Source organism: Rhinichthys klamathensis, unplaced genomic scaffold (assembly GCF_029890125.1).
Source record: "Rhinichthys klamathensis goyatoka isolate OS25496 unplaced genomic scaffold, OSU_Roscu_1.1 h1tg000152l_1, whole genome shotgun sequence".
In the NCBI taxonomy this organism is placed as follows: Eukaryota; Metazoa; Chordata; class Actinopteri; order Cypriniformes; family Leuciscidae; genus Rhinichthys; species Rhinichthys klamathensis.
In genome coordinates, this window is record NW_026606687.1 from 1,154,428 (window position 1) to 1,171,179 (window position 16,752).

Sequence of the window (16,752 nt, forward strand, 5' to 3'; positions counted from 1 at the left end):
GTCGGTTCATTCTGTCACGGTGAGACACGGAGATGAACCCAAACGCAGACAGTATAAAATAAGACACGGTTTAATGACAACAAAACAGAAAGTAAAACCCACGAGGGGGCAAAACAGATGGAACACAGAATACCACACTGACTAGACTAAACTGGGAAACAACTGAACAAGAAAACAAACAAGACTTCAAGCGATGCTAACAATGACTAGATGTACACAGGGTACTCACGATCAACGTATATCAATGAACCGACACAAGACAGCAAACACAAGGGGATTAAATAGGAAGACTAATCAAACATAACAGGTGACACGGGTGAAACACTAATGACAGAATCAGGATAACAAGGGGGCGGGGTAACGAGACCAGACAACACAAGCACATGACCAAAACACAAGGCCATGTGTTTGCACACAGAACATGGGTCTGTCATGATCCTGCCAAAATACTAGAACTCACAGACCTGATGGCAGAATCATGACAATGTAACTTTCGGCTCTCTAGCGCTTAAACTGTATGCATTTTGCGGAAGAACATTGTTTTGGTTGTGCTTCGGCTCTGTGTGACTGTGCATGTTTATATCTACTGCTCATAAAACGTTCAAGATATATAAGCAGTTTAGATGGAAAGGATCTCAAGCTGACCAGCTGAAGACGTAGCTATACCAATAGACACGGTACTTCCTTAAAAATAAATTCCAGCACAGCACTACAACAAACATAATGAAATGGCCCTTATAATGCTTTACTGAACTCTGTTAGAAAGCTACATATGGCAATTTATCTGTTCAATAAAATACCATACTGACCTGTTGAGTAATACAAAATGGCATCTCTGCGTCGCTTACATTTTAAATCTCTGTACTCACCATCCTCGGAAAGCCAAGCAAATGTTGATTGTTGTTTTATTACGAGCTCTATTGCGTTTTCATTGTGCCAGAAGACTCTCCTCTGTTCTGCGTTTTTTTAAAACGGGTGTCAACCACAGCATACATGTGTAAAAGTAGCTGGAGCTACATTTCTCTAGCTGTTTGAAATCGCCCCCTATACCCTCATTCACTATTCCCTATACTTTAGGCAACTAATACAGTTCACTTCATTTTAAAGGTGAAAGGTGCTTGAAAGGTGCCCAACATGAACAGTTCATATAATGATCACGCAGTGCCGTATGTTCCTTCATGCATCCTGAAGTACATACTTATGGACAATGGTAAATCGTAAAGAATTCCATACACTGTTTGGCACAATAAATAACATGCTCTCACAAAATTACAATATAAATGACATTTTATTAAGGCTATTTTTGGTTTACAGCACTGTTTGCAGATAATCATTATAATCCTGTCCAGAAATCACATTTAAAACAGAAATGTCATATTATAAATCTCATTCTGGTCTGTGTATTTTGGGTGGTCACAGTTTGCACGTTTGGATGTTCATGGCATTCTCAGGCCAGCCGTACGAGTCCACCGCGAACTCGTCGTAGTCTGTGCTGTAGATGAGCGAACGAACAAAAGCCTCTTTATCGTGCGGCTCCGGGTGCAGTGTTGCCATTTTGTGTTTATAGGCGTACTCCACAATCTGTCATGATGCACATAAAAATGATTAGAATTTGTAAATATAGCGACATGCATGAATCACGGCTGCGGCTTGAGATGTTATTGAGTCAAGCTCACCTTAACAGCCAGCTTGAAGGAAACATCCTGGATGCTTTTGAGAGGAGGATACAGACGCCCCTCTGCAAGATCCTTCTCAGTCACCAGTTCTGCTATAGTCTGTAAACACAGGACAAACTGGTGATTATTATGGACTTAACATGTGGACAATATATGTCTAATAACACCGTTTGTGTACACGGACAAAGAGTATGAACCTAATTATTTCTTCTGTTGTTTGTTTTTCTGATAGACCTGCATTAAATATTCATCCCAGCTTTCCCACTGGATACCTGGATTGTGTAGGCAGTAATAAGTGTTTTTTTCTTGCCTGAGATCAACCAGATCCATACCCCCAAAACAAACAAACGAGACTAAAATAATAACTAAAACATTTATTTTGGCTCGATTTTTTTCTGGCCCGTGTTGTTAACTAAAAAATAAGACTAACATTTAAATAAAAAAATCTCAGTAATTTAAATAAAGCTGAAATAAAAAAAATATATTACATAAGAAAATTAGTTAAATGTGTTACTAAAAAATTCAAAATATGAATAAATTCTATTATATAAATAATCCTAAAACAACGCTGTGTGATGCAGAATAACAAATCTCTTGGATAAATAATAACCAGAAGGTCTAGGTCTGGCAGCTTTAACTAAACTAAAACCAAAGCACAGTCATAGTGCTATGTTGTTCTGCCCTCAAGATCATTTCTTTCTTTGTAAATACTTCTAGAGCCCAAACAAACCTTTTGACTCTATTAAGAGCTATACTGCAACCTTTACCACTAATAACAACAGAATAATTATCACAATTAGCTTTTGTCATTTTCCAATTTAGAACTACACAAGAAAGACCACAAAATTCTTCAGCTACCATCAGCTGCAGTCGCTCATTGCTCTGGTTGCTCGTTATCTTAGTTGCTTTAATTACATCAATTTCCCATCTCTTCCTCTATTGCTCTCAGATGGTTTGTTTTGTTTGCCACTTTGTCATTTCAGGTCACATTGGGTTGCTGCAGTTAGTGATTATATAGACCTTCCTGAGACTCGATAGCACAGAACCATGAATTACTGAAATATACAAAAGCCTAGTAGGACCAGCGGGGATCGAGATATTAAGCATTCCCTCCTACTGCTGGATGCTGTTTGAAGTTCAGATCTCCAGACTGCAGCTTCACTGGAGTTGTCCACAGACTGCAGGGGAAGTGATCACGCTCTTGAGTAGGTCTTTCTACTTTGAGCTGCTCTAAAGAGATAAATCTCCCTCATTGGCACATGCTGATTTAACGTGTGGGTGCGTAAGGCCTTGGCTAACCTTTTTATGCTGCAATGGTCTGTTTCCAGCATAACAGGGCAGTGGTTCATTGACATTAAAAAAAAAGCTCTCTTGTTTACACAGTCTGATGCAACCATTCACAGTACCTGACTAAAACACTGTCTGGCTGATATCAGGTGAAGCACAGAGGACAGCTTTACAGATAAGTTCAGTAAAATACAAGATGACATTGCTTGCAGCAATAAAATGGGAGATGTTTGCATATTGAAATGGGATTTTATGGTTTATTACGAGCATATAAATACAGAGAGACAGAAAAAGTAGGGCAGGGAAAAAAAGTTTTCTGATTATGAAGGCAAGGATGGATATACATATGCACACTATATTGATTGTGTTATATTGGTTGTGGTATTTTATTTTCTTGAAACCTAAGCATTAATATTCATGATATATTTTTCACCCTTAAAAATGTCTTTTGGATGCAATTAAAATATTTTTTTGTTTGTTTTGTTTTTCTATGGCTATATTAAGTGGAAGTTTTTAATTCACAACACAATTCAGCAGTTTTGGCCGTTCATTTACACAACAAAGCTATTTTGGGGGCCTGAAAATGCAAACTTAGTTATAAACAGGATTCAAAGTGCAAGTTTTTGAATAGGATACCATTATCATCTCAGTGTAAATTACAAAAACACAATTTTGTGAAAACGTTTATGCGTTTGCATATTACGTAGTTACGTAGTGTTTCTTTACAAATTAACATCGCCAACTACTGGCCTGGAATGCATAATGCAGCTGTGGCGACCTCGTCCTGCTCGCCACAGGAGCGTTTTTAGTCGTTTTCGCAGATCAGTGTGAAAGGGGATTGTTTTGACAACGGTGTCGTCTGTTAGCGAAAAACGCAAAGGAAAACCTTTTCCGTTTTTAGTAGTACATCGTTGTCAGGTGAACGTACTCTTATGTGCATCCAAAATTTCAGGGCATGCAAGCCTTTTCCTATCACTAGACATCTGGAAATAAAACAAAATACAAATCTTATGTTGTACATAGACAAATTTGTTCCAAACGTGTTAAAAATTGTCATCTGACTGGTGCCATTTTGTGTAACTTTAGTGACATGTGACAGATAATATTCGAGTTTTTACCCACCAAAACTGTTATGATCAATTTCAGGCTGTCCGCTACTGTTATGTGCCGTTTTTATCCATATTTAGTGAAAGTTCGCTACTATTTAATTGTTTTAAACAAACAAAATGATAGTTTGAGCCCTGTTGTTAATTTTTGAAATGAATATTTTTGCAATGCACAGTATAATTTGAAATTGTTTAGAGATTATAGTTTATCTGTATTGAATCGAATCAGGAACTGTGTATTAATAGCCAGCCCTATAAAGAGAGAGTAAAAGATGGAGACAACAGATTACAATTAAACTGTTTAACTTTGTATAAACAGATTTAGGTAGACAGAAAAGAGCAAGCGAGATTCGATCACCTCAGCCGTAATGAGGAAAATATCCTCAGAGATGCGTCTCATCGCACAAGCGGTGACCCCCAGCCCCACTCCAGGGAACACATAAGCGTTGTTGCCCTGACCGGGGTAAAACTTCCGGCCATCGGGAAGGGTTACCGGATCAAAGGGACTCCCGCTTGCAAAGATCCCCCTTCCCTGCAATATTAAACAAACAAAAAAAGAAGCAAAAATTAACCCAAATGTTTAATTTTCTGACATAAATGTACACATGCGACTCCTTCAAAAGCACCTCAGTGAGTGTGTAGCACTGCTCAGCGGTGCACTCCGCCTTGCTGGTGGGATTGCTTAGAGCGAAGATAATAGGTCTCTTATTGAAGGAAGCCATTGCCTTGATTATCTCCTCTGTGAAAGCACCAGTGATAGCTGCCACGCCTGTGGAGATGATGAGAAGTATTTGAGTCCAATAGTTCTCATAGGGACTGCTGGGGCAACAGCAGTGTATATATATTTATTTACAGTACATGTATACCAATTAAAGCAGTGGGTTTCAGCTCCTTCACAACATCCTCAAGCTTCTTCATTTGTGCATGCTCATGTGCAAACCTCACTTTCTCGTGGGTGAGGTGATCCCTACCCTTAATGGGGGACAGAGAGATGACAATTGACACAGAAAAAGACCGAAAATTAAAGCGCATCAGGAAAATACGATAGCATAACTCACCGCACTTCATAATGAACACAGATTCTCTACACAGAGAACAAAGTGTGTATGATCTGCCAGATGGGCAATAAAAACATTGCTCAGTGTCTAAAATATACACACTTAAAAATGTCACACTTTAAAATAGTATAAATGTCATTGTCATTAAAAGTATAAATGTCATTGCATTAGATAAAGTATAACATTTTTTAACATTTTTATCTGTATATCTGCCATTAATTTTAATGAAAGAAAGTTGGTTCGATTATGATTAGGCAATATATATACCGTTTCTGGCTGTCAAATGTTAGTGGAACTCATGCATATTTAATGTGATGAACTACACCTACACCTTAGTGAAAGGAACTGACTTCACACAGCTACTATTACAAAATAATCACAGAAATGGCTCAGAAAAGTGGCAAGTTAGCACTGACAAATGGTCCAGCATCAAACGGTCTAGCACATGGCATTTGGTTTGATATATTATTATTTAATAAGATGAGATTCACATTTTTAGATTAGTCTTATTTGTCAGACACACACACACACACACAAAAAAAAAAAAAAAAAGACACACTAGTATTAATTTAAAGCAATAAAAAGACACAATCCCATGTTCTTTGGATAATAAACTATTAGATAAATAATAACCTACCATAAAACTAACTGCAAGGCTAAATAAAAATAAATAAAACATTTCTTCATATATTTATATGCATGTATATATATCATCTGTTAATGGAAAGTATTTTCCTTTATTTCATGCTTAACGGCATCTAATCGGACTGGTGACAGCCTTCCCCTTTAGGATCTGAGCCATTAAGTGATACAGCCCCAGGCTTCAGAGAAGCGGAAAGCAAGGCATGAGAAAACTGCTGAGATCACAAAGCTCCTCCATCACCATCCTGCCCTTGAGAAAGATTCTTACTCCAAGGAGTTCCAGGGAGGTGGACAGCAACCGGTGTACCACAGATCACTTGGATGAAAGTATCATTATCACAGCCTCTTTGTCCTTATTAATCTAACATGGCCAAACGATCCGTTAAGCTTGAAATAACAAAATCATCTATTGAATTCTACCATCTTTTCTGATGAAGACCCACAGTCATGTTCATGGACAATCAATGAACATGACTGAATGAGAAGAGTGTAAATTCCAATTCAAATCACATGGTGTGTTTGAACGTCAACACTAATGTAAATATATCTTGTCATTAATGATGACCTCACCTTGACGATGAGTCCTTTGGAGTCCACCATCCAGATTTTCTTTATACACTGCTCACGAGGAAGCCCCTCCTTCTCCATCGCCATAATGATCAGCTCAGCTATGCCCATTGCAGCCTGAAAACATAAACATGCTGTTAAATCAATAGATATAGATTTCACATACAGATCTAAAAAGGCCAACTCAACTTCACAACAATTCAATAAAAATCTCATAGCTTGACTCCATAATCAATCCATTCCATACATCTTAAAATAATAATTTCATACATTTCTAAATAGTTTTATTGACAGACAAGATGAACCACCATATGAAGCAAAATAGGTTAGCCACCATCAAAACACTGTCTGGAACAATTGGCATTGAAAACGGTTATATGCGGATCTGTGCAGCCGACACACACACCTCCCCTGCACCCTGAAACACGATGGTATGGTTGCACATTTTGCTCATGGTAATGCGAAGGGCAGCCAGCAGTCCCGCCACAGCCACAGAAGCAGTACCTACGGGACAGGAAACACAAATATCTCTTACTGAGTTTATCTAATCTCTGTGGTAAGAAGAAAAACTGGACATAAAAGTAGGAGCTGAGGCTTGAGACTCAACTCTGGAAACTCAATTCTAGACACCAAGGTGGAGTTTATATGGAGGTGAATTTCTGGAGGAATTGTCAAAGGAGTGAGATAAGCAGTTGTTAATAGATGAGTGTGTTAAATGTACAGAAGTGTGGCTGTCTTCAGTCAAGTCTAGCTTGCTTTCAATGCACGGTCAATAAAATAATTGCATGCATGATAACAGTTGGAGAATTCTTATTTTATTTCTGAATGGCCCATATATATAAATTAATAAATTCAAATATTATCTTGTACAATGGGGGACCTTCAAGTAAAAAAATGTGAGAACCACTGGCCTGGACATGTCAAAAATGTGCAAACTATATTTGAAATATAAAAGCATTCCAAGTAACTCCAATGTAAACAGCTCCCATTTAGAATAAATTGGATACGGCCGATCAGCTATGCTCGCTTTTCCACTCCGGTGGACACATGGTTAACTATGGTTAAACTCAAATTCAAACAATAAGATTGTGTTGTAGTTGCTGATTGGAATGTGTCTGCAATGATAATGTAAAAAAAGGATAGAGTGAGAGAGGTGGCTGGTAGAAAATAGACTCAAGATTTATCGAACCATAAATATAAGAGGGGTTTACCAACAGTATGAAGGAAAATCAGAGTGAGAGATGTGGTCTGAATGAGTAACTTACAATCATTGATTTCAGCGTTCGCTCAAATTGACTGCACTACAGACTAGGAACCAGCTTAAGCATAACATTATGACATTTTAATTAACCTAAATCATAACTTATACTGTATGTGTTGTCTGTGCTTTCATTTAGTGCAAGTGTGAAACTAAAATCTCTTTTAGTGCCCATACCTTGGATGTCATCATTGAACGTGAGGTACTTGTTGCGGTATTTACTCAATAGACGGAAGGCGTTGGTGTTGGCAAAATCCTCAAACTGGATAAGGCAGTTCACCCCATACCTGTGCATAACAGAAATATCAATATATATTTCTTCAGAACTCAAGAAACACAACAAAATGAAAGATAATATCCCAGGAATTACAAAAGACAAGTATAAAGAATCCTTACAAAATGGAAATTAAAATGGTCCAAATCATCACAGGCTAAAAATGTAAATAACTCTTTTATCATTTCAAATAAAGCTGCTAGTTAATGCACTCCACTTCAGCCTGCAGAGGGGGCCATCCAACTGCTCCTCAAGCCCATCATAGATGGGGTGGTTCAATCCCGAAGGGTTTTTTCCTTCTCAGTGTGGGCCTGAGACTGTTATTGTTTCTTCGTAGTTGTTTCCACAGCCAAACACAACTCTCAAAGATCAGAAAAGAAAATAACAGCCCTTGTATGATCAGTTCGATAATGGTGTGTTAACACCGTGGCCCTCTAATTCTCCCAATGAAATACTAAGAAAAACATTCAAACGTGGCTATTCACAATGGCCCACAATCGTGTCTCTCTTCAGAACAGCAACTTTGAGAAAAAAATTGACTTTTGAATGGACTACAGTGGCAATTCAGTGGTTTCTCATGTTATACATCCAGTCAGCAGAACAACTGAAAGAATAGTATAGAGCAACCAACTGATTCCCCAATGAAAAATAGAGGGCAGGGATCCCCATCAGATTTTGATGCAATATTAGAGGTCCCAGGACCTCACAGGATGGGTAAACACTGCAGTGAGGCACTGGAGAGAGCCAGCCTGTCACTCAACCCAATGTAAGAAGAACAGATATCTACATTGCTGCCTAGAGCTGCCATGCATACATATCATTCAAACACACAAAGGGATTTGCTCACGGTTTTCACAATGACAGCTGTCTCTTGAAGCATCCATCCGTTTCTCTTTTTCTGTCAACAACATCATGAATAGAAAAGACTAAATGAAACATCTGAGTGGTTTTGCAAACTAGGGTAGATGTAAAAAAAATTCTGTGAATACATCTCACACAAAACCATCATGAGACGTAAGAAGGCTTGGAATAAAGCATTTAAAACATTTTTATGATACTTAAATAGTGCTTCTACTGTACTGCATGTCATTTTGTAATTCAATTTCCTTATGTGGAGAAGAGTGTCCATGGTATTCTTTAAAAATTTAATTGCAAGTCATACAGGTTTAGAAAAACATGAGGGCGAGTAAATGCAGAGAAATGTCATTTGTGAACTAATCCTTTATATGATACAAAATGGTCAGTATTGTGTGGTCAGACATGCTGCAAAAACAGAAAAACGCCATAAAGTTTTCATTGTCTCCAGAGACTTTCCAGCACCAAAGCATTCTAGGTAAACAAGGTTTAATGAGCTCAGAAACCCTTTTAAAGTTTTCATGAAACCTCCGATCTGGGGACACGTCTCAGGACAGTCTTTCTAATCAAACTGCAGTCTAAACTCTTACACATCTACAGGACGAGGCAGGAAAGCAGTTCAGAGAGACTGACAGAGTAATTGCTCATGGATTTGGAGAACTTTGGCAGATATGAATAGGACGTAGAGAAAGTGAGTCATAATCCCAACATGCTCTCTGATCTGCTGTAACGCATCATCTGGGTGAGGATAAAGATGAAAAATGAGATCATAACCTCCTGATCTACCTCAACAGTGGTCGAAAAAGACATTAAGATTATCATTAGAACAAGAAAATCTCTGCCAACTTAATACCATTTAATATTTGAGATAATACAGAGTTAAGTATAGCTCACGGTTGTTTATTTTGGGTAAATGTGCATGAGAAAGAGACAGAATGAGGCAGAAACAACTAGCCGAAGCACCCATTCGGTGCATTGTGCTCTCATTCTCACCAAAGCTTGTTGTCTTTTTCTGGCGCCTCGTTCAATCAGATCCATAATGCACCTCTGCGTCTGTTGTAAAACTCAAACAAAGAGCTGGCTGAGAATCAGCTCCACTGGTCCTCTCCACCAAAGATCAGGCCAGACAATGACAGACACACCCAAGCACATTGAGAGCTTTTGGATCTCAGTCTTCCCTCATCTGCCTTTACCTCCAGACAGGAGAAGAAAACATTGGGGTGTTGAGAGGAGCCAATATTAAATCTCTCTCTGGGACAGCTGTGCCATACTTTTAGGAAGAGAAAAAGCATGAAAAAAAATATATTTTGCAAACAGGCTACTTGCTTTGGTTCTGTCCTAAAAGTTCTATCAGTCAACAGATCAGCATCTGTGAATGAGAAAACTTTCTTTTAGAAAGAATTTTCTCCACAAACATTCTGGTTCCTGCTCTTTTGTTAACCTTTTGGTGCTCTGCCACTTGCTTGTGCCATTTTCCAAGCACAAACACATACGAGACTGTTACAGGTTGAGTTAAGTAAGATAATCTATTTTTATGGATGTAACATGTATGTTGTGTTTTGTTGTTCCCTGTGACCTAGTTTCTCAGTTTGTTTGATAAGTCATTGTGTTCACCTGTTGTCTAATTAATTATCTCATTAGTTCCCTTTGTTTGTTCCATGCATTTAAACCAAGTTCTCCTTCATTCTCTCCGTTTTCATCAGTAGGTGCGTTTCCATTACAGATTTGCGCAAAACGTTTGCAATTTTTTTCTAAATGTCGACAAAATACGATTGCGAAATGACTGCGTTTCCATTCACTGATGTTATGCGACTAAAACTGCGATAAGTCATGCCAAAAATCATGGCAACGGACGTTGGTAGGTTTATCCCAACCACTGCACTGGCCATTATCATTAATCGAAGGAGACGTATGTGTGTTTTCCAATCATTAATGGCAAGCCAAGGAAAGACTCTTATACTTGAGAGCGGCACATATGAGGTTTTTCTGGGTGTTTCTCCCTCATATCTGCTTCGAGGTCTTGATTGTGGCATTTCTTTGAGGTTTAGAATCCAGAATTCCTGTAATTTTTTTTGTCTTTTATGAATTTAATAAAGAACTCTGTCTCGTATTCTGTCCAAACATACCGCGTCATCTACGTCAGGTGACCTGTAAATGCGCTAAAACTGTTTCCACTGCAGTTTTGCAAAATATTTCTTTTTTTTCCCCGAATTGCCTGAAAAACCACCTCATGCATAACTTTTTTGCGATAAATGGGAGTTTTTGCGAAATTGACGTGTTTCCATTGGGCGTATTTTCAATTCGCAATTTCAATTTGCGCAATTTAAAGGGTAATGGAAACGCGCCTAGTGTTACGTCCATGTTAAGATGGTTGTGATTCAGCTTCCCTGAGAATATGAAAATACAAAAGTACTCTAAGTAAAATAATAATACTATAAGTATTTCTGCATTTCATTAAAGGGTTAGTTTACCCAAAAATGATAGTCGCGTCGCTTGATAAACTTATAGTTGAGCCACTGTAGGCACATGGAATATTTAAACATTTTCTTTAATGACTTTCTGGGCCGTCAAGTTTCATTCCCTTAGGCAGCCTATGTAGCAGTGATCCACCTCTCAGATTTAATCAAAAATATCTTCATTTGTGTTCCGAAGATGAACGAAGGTCTTACTGGGTTGGTACAGCATGGGGGTGAGTAATTAATGACTTAATTTTCATTTTTGGGTGAACTAACCCTTTAAGACATTGTTTACTTTGTTTATTAATCCATTTTCCTTATTGGGACACTGAATTCCTGATACTTGATCTCAGGGTTTACTGTTTTAACCAAGACATTTGGTCACCACATCTCACAATTCCCAAATACATTTTTCAGGCATATGGAAGCTGGAGACTGTAGCTAGCAAATTCTATACAAACCATAATACACTTCAGTCTCAGTCCAAATGATCTTAGGACGGAAGCTTGGCTCCATCACTCCTAAAGTGGAATGCAGTGAATGAACTCGGAGCCCATGAAAGACTGTTGAACCCATCTCCAAACCACCGCTAACACATTACACCAAGGCCCTATGTGCCTTCTTGTTTCATTCACTGTTGATTTACTACTTGTTTCTCTCTAGGTAAATTATTTGCCCCAGACAGAAGTCCAGGAAAAAGTTTCTTTTGATAAAGCACTGAGATTTTAAGCTAACCAGACAGATCTCACTGCAGCACTTCAGCTTTTGTACACTAACAGGAACACAACATGGCTGTTGGGAATTAAGCATTTCTCATAAAGTGGTTTGCTCAGACATAACAACATTCTTAGAGTTGAGAAAAGAGAGATAAAAAAACACAGCCACTAGGTTTAGGTTTAGCATAATCCTGCTGGGCCCATACTGATCACACATACTCAGGACGTTTGCTGAGATTGGGTCTAAGGATTCTGGTGGAGGTGACACGCTTTCAAAGATGTTCTTTTCCCCGCATGCCTACCGCGCAACCCAAGGGCATCCGTATTAAAGGTCATGGTAAAAATCTTGTCCAAACACAGCTGTTCAACCAAAGATTTAAATCCGTGCACACACACAATACCAACACATTATCTGCAGACAAATTCCAGACAGGTTTGCACACATTATCAGATGTAAAGTCAAACTGATAAACTCCCACATCTCCTTCATATGCAAAGGGTGAATATCTCAAACGAACACCCAGGAACTCAGTAATACAATTTTGCAAAGATTTAATCCTAAAAGTATGTGCATGAATAAAGTTCACTTTACAAAAACTTTATAAATCTAAGTTAGTGAAAGAGTGTGTATTCACCAAAATAACCACATATGGAGCTAATAATGTCTTTTTTAAATGTGCATGACCTCATTTGAATTTAATTTTCATTAACATTTTTTATGTTTTTGAAGCGTCTAATGCTCGCCAATTGCATTCACTTGATCAAAAACAGTAATATTGTAAGAAAAAATTACAACTTAAAATAAATCCTCCCCACCACCACCAGGATGGTCCCTTCCCCTCCATCCTCCCCACCACCACCAGGATGGTCCCTTCCTATACCTCCCTGGGGGTCGGCTGCGCCCCTGCCTTCGTCTTCAGGCAGGAAATGCAGATTCCGTACCCTCGGAGTGCGAGTTAAACCGCAGGACGGGGCCTACGCCAAAGAACTTTATATCATAATTTTGCTTGCTTAGCTTTTAATAAATGTATACTTGTTACAGTATTTATTCTCCCGAGTCTTTCTGGTAGAACTGTTTTCTAACTTAATAAACAGAATTTTAAAAGCATCCTTACTCCAGTCTTCAAATGATCCCCAGAAAATCATTCTTAAATGTTCATTTGGTGCTCAAAAAAGTTATCAAAGTTGAAAACTGCTTAATATTTTTGAGGAAACTATTGTTTGACATCAGAAAATAACTGAAAGAACATTTTTAAAAACAAAGCTTGCAAAGCTTACCATTTCATTTAAACATTACACCTAAGCACTTCTGAAATGAAATGTGTTAGGAAGGCCCTATAAGGGGTTATCATTATCAGGTCAGGGTTTAATGGGACAGGCAGGCAATACATTCACTCATGGTGAGCATGCAGCTCTGAATTCGGTGCTCCTCTCCAGCACACACACCGGCTCCCAAGGGGCCCATGGGGCTTCGCAGGCTGCTCTTTCTATTAAAACACTCCTTAAATTCCCATTCCTCAATTCCCATCTGCATAGAAAAATCAACCAACATTCCCATCCATCACTTTTCTTAACATGGCTTCGTAACGGTGCCCTAAGATGGCCCGTGTTACCATAGCGATAGCTGGAATACCGTCACCACTACAGCTCTGTGAAAAGCAACAAACTCTAATGAAATAATTTGACATGGGAATTGTGCTGGTGCACACAGAGGGGTTAAAGAAGACAGATACTTTTCAGTCTGTTCTGGGAGCGGGAGGGAAAACAAAGTCAACCCCCACAAACTACTTCAGCAACACAACACAAAGCCTTAGAAGCAAAAAAAAAAAAAATCTATTCTTGAATTAACTACATCATAAAAGAAGCATAACACCCCCCCTCCCCCCCCCCCCCCCCCCCCCCCCCCCCCGCAAAAATACGCCCGGCATCCTAAAATGCAGCTTTTTTTCTGGATGTTTCTTTATATGTCTTATTTTTACACTCCTTAAACAAAATAGAGACCTCAAAGAGCATCTATGCCCACTATCTGCTCTAGTTCCTCTTCTTAAAGCCATTGTGGCACAGAAAAGTGGCCTGATGGGGATTGGTGTCATTATTCTTCATCACTCTCACAAAAAGGCTTGATGGGAAACAGAGCACCTGCAGCCTGTTAAACTTTTGGTCTGAAAGAATATACAGTGCATTTAACGATTTTCCTTTGTCTTATCTATACATTTTATTTCAAACTGCCAGTTATTTTTGCCATAGTTATCAAATGTATTGAAATAAAGCTAGATTTTTGCATTTCACTGAAAAAACAACAACAACTGGATTGCAGTCCACCAATAGACGGTTGTGTGCAGTTTCTTCAAACATTTTTGAACTTTAAAACAGAGAAGTTTAGAACTGTTCATGTCACTGAAAGAGAATGGTCATGGGTTCGATTCCCAGTAAAAGTTCAAACTAATGGCCCCCAAAAAAGGCCCTTTATTGCAATGTAAGTTGATTTGGCTAAATGTAAATTTAGCACTTATCCAGCAACCTTTTCAGGATTTTCCTGAGGCATCTAGCCTCTGATTTTTAAAATTATAAGGAGTTTATTAAAAATCCCCAGGACTGTAATCATTTGTCAGTTGGCAACCTATAATCACTATATTCATTTTCCACCAACTCTGCACTTTTGGGGAAAAGTGATGCTTTTCCCTGTAGTTTCATGTCCACCCCATTATTATAGAATCATGGCTATATTCTCCCAGCTGGAGGGAAATCAGACACTGGGGTTTTTGAGTTCTCCTTTAAATACAGCCATGTGTGGCACTACGTTCTTATGACATCCTGACATCCTGACATCTATCAAACCAGGCCACTACTGTTTGTGTCTCTCCTTCAATGCAAGTATATGGGAATTTTCTTCAAATTTTTGCATCCCCCAAAAGTAAAATTACTTAAGTAATAGCACTCATCTCCTAAACAACTTGATTGATTATATGTCTGTAGCACAGTTAGTGCAACTACACGCTAAAATGTGTAATCATTAAGAGTTCAAGTTAATAGTAATGCTTGCTTAAACAAATTAGACTAATAAAGACTTAAAGGGGTCATATAATGGTACATGCACTTTTACAAGTTGATTGTACTGAAATGTGTGTTGGCAGTGCCTGTACACAGCCATCATATAATGATAAAAATCCATCCAGTGTTTTTGTTTTAATCTCCTTATATGTTTTCCCCTGCCTCAAATCGAGCCGTTCGAGCCTGTGACGTCACAAGCTCGCACGCCCCTCCCACGATTGTTGAATGACAGCCGCGTTTCAACACAGACCCGCCCTCGCTCATGAGAGCTGTCAATCATAGTCTGCGCGGACCGGCGCGGTCATTGTTGATATGCTGGAGCACTGTCTATGAGCAGAATGGCGTCTAAGCGATTGTGGTGTTCTGTTCTTGGGTGTAATAACGAACACAGCATTCATTTTAATGTTCCTAAATCCGAACCGCTGAAGACGCAGTGGCTGAGTTTGTTTTCGAAGGGAATATTCCCCACGAGCAACGTCAATGCTCTCATGTTTGCGCGAATCATTTCTCACACCAGACTGCTTTATAAACGAGGAGGTATAAAGCTGGTTTTGCTAAGAAGCTGCTCCTGAAAGGATCGGTACCATCTATTCGTGTTCCTGCAGCTGCTCCAGAAGAACTGAAGTGAGTGTAACGTTTTATTAAACTTTATATTAATATTTATATGAATCCTTGTAAATCGCTTGCACGCTTCACGATGAATGCGTCTAAGGTTTACACTCAGGGTACATTACGGCATGTTTTCTATGTATGACGTTCTCAATATATAATGCATTATCCCACGTTTATACCGAACAACGTATTATGGTTATTGTGTTATTGTGTTACAAACGGTGTACACCAGAGCCGGCTCTGGTGTACGCACAGAACAGAGACGCGGAGTCAGCAAAGCTCATGATCATTTAAAGTCATATACACTGAAACGGCGTGCTGAAAACAGAGCTGTTTTTTACCAGGTAAAATAAGTGTTTTCTTACAATACTAATGAGAATTTTTAATTAAAGTATATTACAAACTTTTCATTTAGACCCTAAAGAATCATATTAGCTTGTACAAAAATAGCATTATATGACCCCTTTAAAGGGGTCCTATTATGCCCTTTTATGGAGTCTTGATTTTGTTTTTGGGCTGTACTAAAATATGCTTTCATGCTTGGTTGTTCAAAAACACATTATTTTCACATATTTTACATTATTACAGCACCCCAGTCTGGCCCGAACAAGCTGTTTAGTCCTGGTTTCAATGAAGCCCCTCCTTCCGAAATATGAAATGTTCTGTGATTGGTTAGCTGGCCCAGTGTGTTGTGATTTGCACAGCTTAGCACGTGTTCGGGAAATGTCAAGCCCCTTACCATAACTGCGAGCTCTACTCAGATGTAAATATTGAGGATAGCGTCAATTTCAAACCAATTCAAGCCTGATTCAGACTTAGGAATGTTAACAAACAACAAGAGGATCGTCAAGAACGGATGTCATGCATGGACTGATTTTACAGGACATTTCAGAGTGGTGTGTTTGTTTTTTTGTATTTTTCTTCTACATTTTAGATACAATGTTATACACCATTTAATTATTATATTTATTGGAGAACTATGGTAATACAAACAGTGATCGATCACAAAACCAAGGTTCATTTTCCTAAGGGGCGGTGAACAGCCTTACAAAAGCGAGAGCTTACAAAAGCTACAGTAAACACTACAGTATATCAACACTAATGTTGGCTAGCAGGCGAGCAGAGGCAAAGCTTTGCCCTTTGTTTACATCGTAGCAACAACATACAACTTATAATTGGAATTGTTAATAGAAA

At 38.6% G+C, this 16,752-nt stretch overlaps 1 protein-coding gene across 1 annotated transcript in view; it reads right to left on the reverse strand.

Moving 5' to 3' along the window:
* Positions 1 to 1,269: 1,269 nt before the first annotated feature.
* me1 (malic enzyme 1, NADP(+)-dependent, cytosolic) overlaps positions 1,270 to 16,752 on the reverse strand; it is a 118,120-nt gene continuing 102,637 nt past the window's right edge. The window contains exons 7-14 of the mRNA XM_056258514.1: positions 7,772 to 7,881; positions 6,743 to 6,840; positions 6,340 to 6,453; positions 4,936 to 5,041; positions 4,696 to 4,838; positions 4,428 to 4,601; positions 1,677 to 1,775; positions 1,270 to 1,581 (exon numbers count right to left, since the gene is read on the reverse strand). Coding sequence (XP_056114489.1) covers positions 1,414 to 1,581; positions 1,677 to 1,775; positions 4,428 to 4,601; positions 4,696 to 4,838; positions 4,936 to 5,041; positions 6,340 to 6,453; positions 6,743 to 6,840; positions 7,772 to 7,881 — 1,012 coding nt within the window. The 3' untranslated portion in view covers positions 1,270 to 1,413. The remainder of the gene's footprint in view (positions 1,582 to 1,676; positions 1,776 to 4,427; positions 4,602 to 4,695; positions 4,839 to 4,935; positions 5,042 to 6,339; positions 6,454 to 6,742; positions 6,841 to 7,771; positions 7,882 to 16,752) is intronic.